Genomic DNA, 12144 nt, shown 5'->3' with positions numbered 1-12144 from the left:
ATGTGCTGAAAGGCTAGAATTAAAATAAGTTTCCTTTTGATTCTGGCAGAATATATGACCTGCCGAACACTGGAGTCCATTTTTCTGCTAATATTTTCCCATAACCAGGCATTCCTAAAGCTATTCTCCTCATGAAATATCTCATTTGATATTAACTACCATGAAGTTTAAATCTCATCCATTTCATGGAAACATCTAGTTTGATTGCCCTTAAACTGAGTCAATCTAAAAATGTTGCCAATTTAAGTAACAATAGAGAGACGTTGAAAAATGTATTCACCAAATTGTCAATGTGTAGTAGATTCCAAATCTGTTTTTGAAATGGATAAAAGAGCAACAGGTTGTAATTGTCAGGGTTATATCTGACTCCAACATTACAAATGGGGATTATATGTTCCAAATTTTTCTCTGTAGGAAAGGTTCTACTTGTCAATAAGAAATTTAAAAGAACAGTCAGGGGCTGGGCACTGATATCTCTATCTCAAGCCAATTTTAAAACATATGCATCAAGAATATCGGCTTTTGCCTCCCTTCTCTCAACCCCTGTTGTAATCCTCTTAGTGTGTTCTTTACCCCAATGAGCAGCAAGATTCTACAATAAAATGCCCTATAGATATCCATCACCTCTGCCCGAATACATCTTTCAAAGTGTTCCTTTTCAGGTTATTAAATTACTATTCCCAATGCACTGATCACCACTCTGTAAATAATTGGAGACATTTTTCTGAAAGGATTTTAAAGGCTTCACATCTATGGAAGAGCTGTTTGTCTTTGAAAGCTTCTCTTTACTAGTCAATTTATCAAATTTTTGCTTTCTTACAGTACTATTTTTGTTGAACTAAAATTTCTAAAAACTAAAAATGCCATAGCATATAAACATTTACTTATGATGAGTGTTTTCTCATTTTCACTAAATCATTAGAACCATTTAATAATGATAAAATAACTGTGGACTGTTATTCTCTCATTTTTCAACATTTTAGAAAATAGATTTATCTTGTTATAGTTAACCCACTTTGACATAAAAGCAAAGAGAAAAGCCTCCTTTGAGGTCCTTTTCTCTGATATCTCTTTGCTATCCAATTGTTCTTTAGGTTTGAGTTGGTCTCTGTTGAATTAGTTAATCGACTAGTAAATTCAAGTCCACTTACTGAACATCTAGATATTGCAGCAGAGACAGGGATGATCAGGATACCCTTTGCCTTTAAGAAATTTTCAATCTAGCAGGGAGGATAAGACAAGGACCTCCTGAGTTATCTTCCTAATATGAAGATCAGATTACATCTTGCCTCTGTTCAAATATTTTCAACATCTCCTTGCTTTCTACAGAAAAACCAGAATTCCCTAATTTGAATTAAGACCCTTCATGATCTGATCCTAACATCCCCAACAGAGCCTACCATTCTCCCCCATCTACGCTGATGTAGCCTGAAATATGCTCAAACTTGGAGTCTAGTTGATTTTGAGCCATGCAAGAAGTTGTAAGAGGAACAGCATCTAGTTCAACGTCATTGTAAATGGCACAGAAGGGAAACATCATATCTGGTTTGGAAATGGGGTTGGGGTACAGAAAGATTTCATGAAGCAGTCAGAAATCAGATAGGGCTAGAATGATGGGCAGGTTTTTTTTTTTTTTTTTTTTTTTGAGACAGAGTCTCGCTTGGTTGCCAGGCTGGAGTGCAGTGGCACAATCTCGGCTCACTACAACCTCCGCTTCCTGGGTTCAAGCAATTCTCCTGCCTCAGCCTCCCAAGTAGCTGGGACCACAGGCATGCACCACCACATGCAGCTAATTTTTGTATTTTCAGTAGAGATGGGGTTTCACCATGTTAGCCAGGATGGCCTCAATCTCCTGACCTCCTGATCCGCCTGCCTCGGCCTCCCAAAGTTCTTGGATTACAGGCGTGAGCCACTGCACCCGGCTGATGGTCAGGATTTTAATAGCCTTTATTGAATATGCCAAACTCTGTGCTAGGATACGGCGCAAGGGTGACAGAGAAGGCTGGGTGTGGTGACAAAGAAAGGTGGAATTCTAGTCAAAGAGGTCCACACGGGCATAACAACAGAAATCATGGAGTGCTTTCAGAAATAAAACAAGTAACAATCTGGCTTGGCTAACACACAAGGACCATATTCGAGAATATTCAGCCTTGAAAGCTAAGTTATGGCTAAACAAGCAAACAAAAAAATCCATTCATCAAATATGTATTGTGCATTTGCCCTACATTCAAGACTTTGCGTTAGTGCTTAGGAACACAAAGACGAGTAAGACAATGCCTGTGCCCAAAGAATCCTCAGTTTAGTGGAGGAAAAACACAAAAGCAAATACCTATACCAAAACACAAACTCAACAACAATTTTCAAAGGAAGATAATGAGTCCTGAGAATACAAAATAAAGCTTAATTCTTTCCGGAGTATCTGAGAAGGCTTTATGGAAGAATAAGTTGAGTAAAGCCTTAAGAAGCAAGTAATGGTAATGGTTGGGTGTATATCCCAGGCAAAGAACAATACAAGCCATGGCACAAGTATACGAAAGTGGAATGCATGTTCTGGTGCACAGTTGATTAGCCTGACTGTAATGTAGGGTATACAGAGCAAGAGGAGAAAATTGGAAAGCTAAGTTGAGAGTGGAGGTAGATTAGAGGAGAATCATGGGGATCAATGAAGTCCAGATGAAAATTTGGAACCTCAAAAGGCAACAGCCAGGCATACATGTGTTTTGAGCAGGAAAATAATGCTACAGCAAAAACCTAATGAGGAATACCAACAGGATCAGATCTACAGTAAATAAATCCAAATGTCAGATGAAGGCAAAATACAAAATACATTAATGAGTACATCATTCTAGTTACTTTAATCTTCTAAATTTTCTCAAAACCAGGCAGAAGTAGAAATATTTGATTCTATTTTTATAATTACACTATTTAAATCCATAAGCTCTTTGAAATAATCAATATTTTCCGTTTAAATTTTGACATAATTGAGAAACTGAATGGATGGCATAAAGAAATTTAAAAAGAGCAGGTTGGGGCAATGTGTCTCTTGCATTGACTCTTGGAAATACAGGGCCCAGTTGATAGGAAGTACTACTTTCTTTGGACTGCTCTGTCTCTGTGAGTGACTTTTGATTTTGATTTCATGTGTTCAAATATTAAAGCTTACACTGCTAAAATGAGCAACTGTACACAGCATTTGCCAGCTAAGAAAAACAAAATAAGTATTCCTTCTTTGGAGATAGATTTAAAACACCTTTCATAATTGAGCTGGAGGGAAAAAAAACATCTTTACTGGAAGGATAAATTTCTAAGTGTAAATTGATATGGACCTTCAGGATTGGGTTGCCATGAGTTAGGTTTCCTAAAGAAATTGTGTTCCTTAGATGCATTGACCTATAGAGCAAATAGATCAGATTCTAAACTATAGAGATAGCAGCGATCTTAAAGACTTCCTTAAATAACTCCAACTTATTATTATAGCTATTAACAGTACAAAGAAAATATGCCAAACAATAGGGCTTAAATAACATAAATCAGGTATAAGTTTTTCAAGTAGGAGTTATATATATTGTTTTCCATTTTGAAGTGCCTGGTTAATTAACAGGAAGTAAAGAATAACACCTGCCCCAACATTTGTAAAAATAATTTATAGTTTAAAAAACTGTAATATAATTTACAGTTTAAAAAAAACTGTCACAGTCCGGCCACGGTGGCTCACGCCTGTAATCACAGCAATTTGGGAGGCCAAGGTGGACGGATCACTTGAAGTCAGGAGTTCGAGACCAGCCTGGCCAACATGGCAAAACCCCATCTCTACAAAAAGTACAAAAATTAGCCAGGCATGGCGGCACGTGCCTGTAGTCCCAGCTACCTGGAAGGCTGAGGCAGGAGAATCGCTTGAACCCAGGAGGCGGAGGTTGCAGTGAGCCAAGATCACGCCACTGCATTCCACCCTGGGTGACAGAGTAAGACTCCATCTCAGAAAAAAAAAAAAAAAAAAAAAAAAACTGTCACAAATATTCATTATATATTGGCTGAGTGTCCAATGCATAAAGTGCACCTTTTAAAGTACAATAACTAAAATCTGACCTTGTTCTGTAGAAAATGGTTCTCCAAGTCCACCTTTTCAAACTGGTCAGGTATCTGTTGACTGGTACAGTTGAAATTAATTGGAAATCCCTCACAAACTTCCCAACTAAGAAAAGTAAAATATGTAATTATTTTTATTAGACTAATATGCATTTAATTACAATACCCTTTACTCTTTAATTATAATACTCTTTATTCTTTATGTATACTCCATTACTAATAATTTATATATCAAATCTTGCCTGGAAAATACCAGCAGTCATTGGGGAATAAAGCTGTTATTTAAACAACTATCAATGAGTATGTCCCTCTAGACATATTTAGCAATAGATTGTCAATGGCTGGACTGAGTGATCTCATCAGACTGCTTTTTGTTCTCTGTATATGCCTTCTACTTCAGCATTTTCAACTGTTTATTAAAAAGAGCCACAATTTGTTAAATTATAAGGTTGTTAAAGCTAGGTGGGACCTTACAGATATATTACCTAATCCAAAATAGTATCAGGATCTGCTGCAGTGTCCAATACGGTAGTCACTAGCTACCTATTCCTATTTAAATTTAAATTAATTTACTTGAACAAAATTTAAAATTCAGTTTTGCATTCACACTAGTCACATTTCAAATGCTCAATAGTCACAAAGTGTGTGTCTGTCATCACAGAAAGTTTTATCGGATGGCACTAAATAGTGGTTAAGCACTCAGGTACTTAAGACAAATGATCTGGGTTAGAATCCTGGCTCTACCATGTACCAGCTGTGTGACTTTGGACAAATTACTTCTCTCTTTGTGCCTTGGTTTCTGTCTCTGAGAAATGGAGTAAGAGTAGAGTAACATGGAATAATAGGAGTAACATAATTGTTGTGAGAATTAAATCGATCCTTACCCAATTAATTTGTAACTGTGCCTGGCCTATGGTCAACACTCAGTAAAAGCCAGTTTGTATTATTTGCAGATAAGAAACCAACACCAATCTGCTCCTGGACAATCACAAGCAGAGACGAAGCAAAATGCCTCCTTAGATCTTCCAACTCCTACTCTTCACTGCCCCAAGTCCCCAGAACGTTGCTTTTGTTTTAAATGTATCATCATCAGATAAGAAGTTTAAATGTGAACACTCATACACAGAACATATTTTATATTTTAATGATTCCATTATAAATGATTAATTTAGAAATAACCACTAAAAACAGCTCTTATGTTTCAAACAAAATTGTTGTTTCTGCAAAGCAGAAACTATACTTTGCTCACGGCCCCATATGGTTTTCTAAAACTAAGGAAAGTTAACAAGTCTTTTAGGCACTACCTCATTATACCATTAAATAAGTCAATAAAAGAAACAATTGCTTATTTAAGACAACTGAAAGAGCATCTTTTAGTGTTTCGAATCTCTTACTCTGAAAAATCTTGAATTAAGTGATTTGGATTACTTTAACCAGATCTTTAACAAGATTACTTGTTAATTTACTTGCCACATCCAGGTAGCAGAACAGCATTAGGATCCAAAAAGGTCTTATATGCAACCATGATGTCACCTCTGGCAAATGCACTCACTCGGTCAAAGGTCAAACCCAAAGCAAGATTTAGTGGAGATCTGAAAAACGGAAAAAACATCAAAACTATCTTCAAAATTAGACATACACTGAAATTTGAGCACAAATACACATTATCATTGTCTAATAAAATTCAGAAATAAGTGAGTTTCCTATTATATAGCACTATTGCTGGTATTCTATATTAACACCTGAAATGTATACTTCAGTTTATTTAGCTGATCTATTATGCCAAAATAGTTTCAACATATGTAATTTTAAAAATAATAATTGCAACAATTAAAGCCAAGTATTTAGTTGAGAAAAACAATCGTCATTCACATAATGTTCACTTTCCATGTATAACAGTAATCCAACACATCTATAGTAATCTTGGAAGCTGATGATTAAATGAATTCTTAATATTTGGCCACAAACAACTATTTTTGTGAGCTCACTAAATGCCATGCTGATTTGATTTTCATATTACATACTGTTAGGCACACTGTTTTAAGTGAATTTGGAAATGAAAATCAAAAACAGATTTTAAATGAAAACAACGGCCACTATTGTACACTATGAGCCATTTTTCTCTAAATTGCTTAAGACTTGCTATTTATCTCTAGAATTAAAAATCAACGACATCACCTGTGTAGTCTTGTTGACAAAAATATTTAAACTGAATCTAATCATGAGAAAACACTCAGACAAACCCATAATATGGGACATTCTACAAGAAAAATGCCTGGACTCTTGAAAAATAAATTAATGTCATGAAAAACAAAACAAAAGATTAAAAGAATATTCTAGATTAAAGACAACTAAAGAAAATAACTAATATAATACAAGGAAATGTATTTGGATACTGGATTACAAAGAGCTCTAAAGCATATTTTGGTTAACTTGAATATAGAGTGTATATTAGAGGATATTACATTACTGTTGACTGTGTTAGATATTATAATGTGGTGACACATAACTCTTCTTCATTTACGTGACCTGAAGCATTTAGGAGTGAAATTTTAATGTCTGGAATTGCTTTCAAGCCGTTCAAGAGGGACAGATGGGAGATATATAACAGGTAAAACAAATGTGGCAAACTCTTTAAATTGGTGAATCTATGTGAAAGATATACAGGAGCTCATTGTACTATTTTTTCAAGTTTCCTTAGATTCAAATTTTTTCAAAATAAAAACTTGAAGGAAAAATAAAATATTCAAAATAGAAGCGGACATTGGCAAAAATCATCTTTTACAAATGAGTAGCTTGATCCCTTCAAATCAACATAAATTAGACTCAGTAGAATTACTTACTGAAAATGAAAACGATTTACTTAGTACGTATTGCACGTTTTCTCAACATATTTCAAACTAGACAGCAATAACTTTTTAGACATACACATTTTAAACATTCCTATGGTAGCAAAATGCTGTAATGGTTTCCTGGTGCTTTATGTTGGATTGGAAACCAAAAAAATACATTAAACTGTTAAAATCACAATGAAATACAAATAAATATATGCACTAGTAAATTTCTCCTACTACAATTCTCAGCTGATTTTTAGAATATCTCAGATTTTTGGCATTTTACCAGTTATTCCACAAATATGATCCAATTACCCAAAAACAAATGTTTAATATTATTAAAATGCTGTATTATACCAAACATCACTAAAAATATCAAAATTAGTGCGTCATTACTTTCACTTTGACAATAATATTAAAAAGAAATAATAATGACATATTTTATTAAAGCCTATCCTTGTAATAGGAAGGGCTTACTAGATTACTCAAGAATTCTTGCCACTTTAAAATTCATCAGTTTTTATCATTGTAAAAACAATTCTACTTACAATGTAATTAAATTATATTTTGAAATTTATCTATGGACAAAAACTTACCATTCCTTAGAGATTTTTTAATTCTCTAAATTACACAGCCTAAGAAATCATCAAGCATTTTAATTTTACTGGGACAGATGAAATAAAATTTTGTAACATGCGACCCACAACTTATTCTAGCAACATCTTCCAAAACCTTGATGGATTTCTGAGTACATTTGTTTCAGTATTTGAAATTTTAACTATTTGAATATATAGCAAATCCAACAGCCCTTGCTTTGCTAAGATTTAGGTTTATTTATGCTATTTTCATTATAGTTAATATATGATCAGTTATACTCTATATGAAAAATTATTTTCCCTTATTCTGTCTACAGATAATAAGCTAAAAAAAATTTAAAAATAGAGAAGTGTGTTTAAGTTTCCTGACAAGCAGTTTCAGAGTTCATCTGGATGTGTTCTGTCAAAATATGCATAAATTTTCTAGATATTGAACACAACAGCCCAGCTCGTCAGTGCCTATATACTGCAGCCTTTTTCTTTCTTCAGAAACACAGATAATTTTATGCAGGAATTTACCAATCTACAAAAATTTACACAATGCTCAGCAATAACCAGTAATTATTGTGGGATAATGTAAGGTGCTTTTGAGGAATATAACTTTGATACGATAGGGCTTACAAGCTTTACCAATTTATCTTTAGCTGTCCTGTCATTGGTGCTTAAAAGGTTAAGACTTTATTTGTGAAAACATAGAGAGATAGTGGGGAATCATGTTGTCTACAGCTTCATAAATCTTGCTTAAGATCCTTTTCAATTACCATCCATTTCTCCTTTAAAAAGGGACAAAAAAAATAGAGGAGTGGAAGCAGGTCAGGGCAGTGTGCGACAATGACAGTGTGATGGGCTTGGGCCCCCCGTGGCGTTTCCATCTGCTATCATTAAGGTGACTACTCAGACATGAACAAATCCCTCTTGCTGTGCTGACAGGCAGACTTCAAGAACTATGACAAGGCATTAAGACAGAAGTCACAGAGAGAGAGACAGAGAGAGAGAAAGAGATGTCATATTCCACAAACAATACTGCCTTGCAAAAACACCTCTGAAATTTTATTGGAATTCAAAATAAAAAATGTTTCATAAAGGGTGCTACTTGACTTCTCAAATCCGCTTTCAAATTAGCTCTCCCCTGGAAAGATTGAGGACAGAAAACAAACCCCTTGCTCCTACCTGTATGCTCTACCATAAGAGACCCAAATTTTTTGCTCATTCTTCAGCGAAAGTGGATTCTTAATTTCTTGGCCATTCTCATCAAAAAGCCGCATTGAAGAAAAATTGAGGCCTGGTGGGTTGATGGAAGAACCTTGAAGCCTTTGATGAATCTTGAGAAGTAACTGGTTGGGTGTTAGGGGGGCAGAGGGGATAGAGGAGAATAAATAATCTAAAATGGGAACATCTGTAATGAACTGTCTCTACTCTGTAACAAATGAAGTCCAAACAAATGATAATTAAATTCATATAGAATGTTAAAAGAAGTGTGAAATGACGGCAATGTTTAGCTCAGTGTAAAGTAACAAAATGAGCATGGGCTTTTAACCAGCAGGGGGTGCCACAGGCTTGTGATTGAGCACTGACCCTTTGGCACGGGGACTGAAAGCAGATGTGACAGTCTTACAGAAAGAGCATTTAGCTTCTACACACGGTAACAGTCCTCTTTGATAAGGGTTACGCTTTTCTTGTCTGAGCTACACATTTTGTTAGGGGCCTTCCAGACCACGTTCAAGTTTTACAATCACCAATCTCCCTGTCCCCAGCAAATCTCAGGTAACTAGTAGTAGGACAATTGCCAAAATTAAAATGACTTTTAGCCTAAGTTGGTTCACTTAGAAAGATCTCTCCCTAGAAGCATTTTAATTATGAACCCTGAAATAGCTTGTGGACATCTTCAATAATGAATGTTTTTAAGTTGTAAGAAAGACATCATTGAAGTGTGAAGTATGAAAAGCTGTCATTTAATATTTAAAATAATAGCATTATCAGTGTTTGCTTCTATCTTGCATTTAAAGATTTCTTTAAAGATAAAAAAATTTCTATCTTGCATTTAAAGTCTAAATATCAAGATATTTCTAATTTAGGGCATATTTCAAATATAAAGTAAATCTAACAGAACTGTGCTGCATATGGTATTTGAAAAGACATTTTTCATTATCCTCTGTCACCTTTGTTTAAGTGTTTCGGCCTTTGCTCTTCCTTGCTCTGCACTCCACCCTATCCATCACTCTTCCCCCAGCCTTCTGTCACAGGGTTCCTTTTCATCTCTCCCTTGTCAGTTCTTGTGTCTCTCGGTTTCTTGTTACCCTGTAATCCCTGCAGGGATGTAGATATAGCTGTGGTCTTTTCTGGCCTAACTGCAGTTCATGGTCCTTTTTTTTCTTTTCTTTTTTGCTCCTCTATTAATCCCCATCGAGGGTATATTGAGAAGTGCTAAATGCTGAGGCTTAGAGGAAAGAAGGGAAAGTCACAGGTCTTCCATATATCTCAGGTGTCTCACGATTGGCTGTAAACTCCTGACTGAGCAAATATTTCCTTTGACCAGAAACTACATGTATAGGACCTAAGTATTAGGCTTTGTCCTAATTAGAGATACGTAATAGTATCTCCAACTTAGTGTTTTCATTAGCTGAAGATTTTTAGTCTTGAGCATTGGAAAGGCATTAATACTTCTCATCCAGCATAGCCAATTCCTTTGAATTAAAAATGATCACTACTCTCCTCTTTAGGTGTATAAGAGGCAAAGGTGTTAGAACAGTAAAAATCTATATTGCCTTGGTTATTTTTCCATGGAAATGGCAAACATATTTTGAAATCCATAGATTGTATTTCTAAAGCCCTACATTTATTTTTGTGTGGTTTCAGCCCTTGAGCTTATTTTTGTTGCTTTGCTATTATTTCAGAAAACATGTTATGCTGATCATTTTTTAAATCACAGAGATTCTGCTTTACAGACATCACCTTTTTATAAAAAGGAATGATACAAAAGATTTAAGGCCTGATCCAGGAAGGAAATGTGTGTACAAAGAAGAGGGATGCGAGGTAGACATGTGATGTGAGCACCTGACCACTTAACCAAATTCACTTTCACAGGAGTTGCATTGCAATCTCTGTTTTCTCAAGTTGGTGACAGACTGCATTTTAGGTGTTCAGAGATGAGCATTTAACAGTCTACAGGAGGTAAGGGCCTCTGTGCCCTTCATCTTTAGGTCATTGGTTAGGGCTTTGTTGTGGCAACCAAAAATGGTGATAATCTTCACCCATTTACCTTTAAAGCTATCATCACCAGGCCTTTGTAGGATAAGAATTTGTTCAAGAACCTGAAAAGAGTGTGAAACATCTTAGGCTAGTGATTGAGACACGTGTCCACACAAGGGAGCAGTTGTCCTTGGGTGGTGTCACAAGGGCTCTCTCAAATAACTTTATAATGCCCCTAATGAATGTTTTCGCCCCAGATATATTGCATACAGAAGCACAGCACAGCTCAATTTCAGTGTGCTATAAGTCAATACAAAAAGTTTCTATAGAATAATATCTTCCTTTTTTTTTTTTTTTTTTTTTTTTTTTTGAGACAGGGTCTCACTCTGTCACCCAGGCTGGATTGCAGTGGTGTGATCTCAGCTAAATGCAACCTCAGCATCCTAGGCTCAAGTGATCCCCCCAACTCAGCCCCCGAGTAACTGGGACTACAGGCACATGCCACCATGCCAGGCTAATTTTTTTATTTTTTGTAAAGACAGGGTTTTGCCATGTTGCCCAAGCTGGTAAAATATTCTAATGTAAAAAGCCGGGGAGACAGGTGAAAAGTCCTACGAAGGCCTTTGTGTCATGGTGATTTGTATAATCAGGTATGTTATGGTAAAAAGAAACCAGCCAAGGCTCTGGATCCTTCTCTCTCTAATCAAAGTAGCTTTTCTTCCTCTCTTCCAGGTCCAGCTAATGATCCAATGAGAGCATCCCAATTCATATACAACTTTTTTGATTGGCTGTAAAAGCCAGGTAATGGATACCACCAGGAGAGGTAAGTCTGAGGGTGCTGAACTGAAGGGAGAAAAAGGGAGCAAGTTACTGAACAAAGGCAAGGCAAGAGAGTCCAAAACACTGGTGTGCGCTCGGGTGCATAACCCCAATTTGTAAACAACAGGCTGTTCAGTGTCCTTTTATGCAAGACAAAGACCCAAAATAAAGACCCTGAACATGTTGGTTCTGCCTGAGAAACATCCCAATTGTCTGGAAAACAGAAAAAGGTAAGAGTGCCTAAGATGTAAGCAAAACTAGCTGGACTTGCTCACAACGAGCAGGGGAGAAGACCAAGGCTGCATGTAATTACTCAGAATCTAGGGTTTAGAAATACCCTAGATCCACGGCATACCCTCCACTGAATATATCACTTTTTTTTTAGTGTAAACAAGAGGGAAATCCTGATGTATCAAAACCAGGGGCAAGCATAGACAGATTCCAAATATAAGCATGAAAAAGGTTAAGAAACTGTTAGGTATGGAGTTCAGGAGTTAACACTATACTAACGCTGAAAGCCTAAGAAATTCAGAAGTAAATCTTTGCGATATCAGTCTTTACAGATCAACAAACCATTGATCTTCTGCAAGCAATTTTAAGATGTAATTGTCTAAATTAGT

The 12144-nt window shown here is 35.9% G+C and overlaps 1 protein-coding gene across 3 annotated transcripts in view; it reads right to left on the bottom strand.

The window, feature by feature from the left end:
* DCDC1 (doublecortin domain containing 1) overlaps positions 1 to 12144 on the bottom strand; it is a 515544-nt gene that overhangs the window by 251107 nt on the left and 252293 nt on the right. For all 3 annotated transcript variants that reach the window (XM_054441511.2, XM_063671024.1, XM_054441510.2), the window contains 3 exons: positions 8687 to 8850; positions 5553 to 5678; positions 4087 to 4192 (listed from right to left, as the gene is read on the bottom strand). In XM_054441511.2, coding sequence (XP_054297486.1) covers positions 4087 to 4192; positions 5553 to 5678; positions 8687 to 8850 — 396 coding nt within the window. The remainder of the gene's footprint in view (positions 1 to 4086; positions 4193 to 5552; positions 5679 to 8686; positions 8851 to 12144) is intronic.

This window comes from Pongo pygmaeus, chromosome 9 (assembly GCF_028885625.2).
Source record: "Pongo pygmaeus isolate AG05252 chromosome 9, NHGRI_mPonPyg2-v2.0_pri, whole genome shotgun sequence".
NCBI lineage: Eukaryota > Metazoa > Chordata > Mammalia > Primates > Hominidae > Pongo > Pongo pygmaeus.
This window is presented reverse-complemented; position numbering and strand designations above follow the sequence as displayed.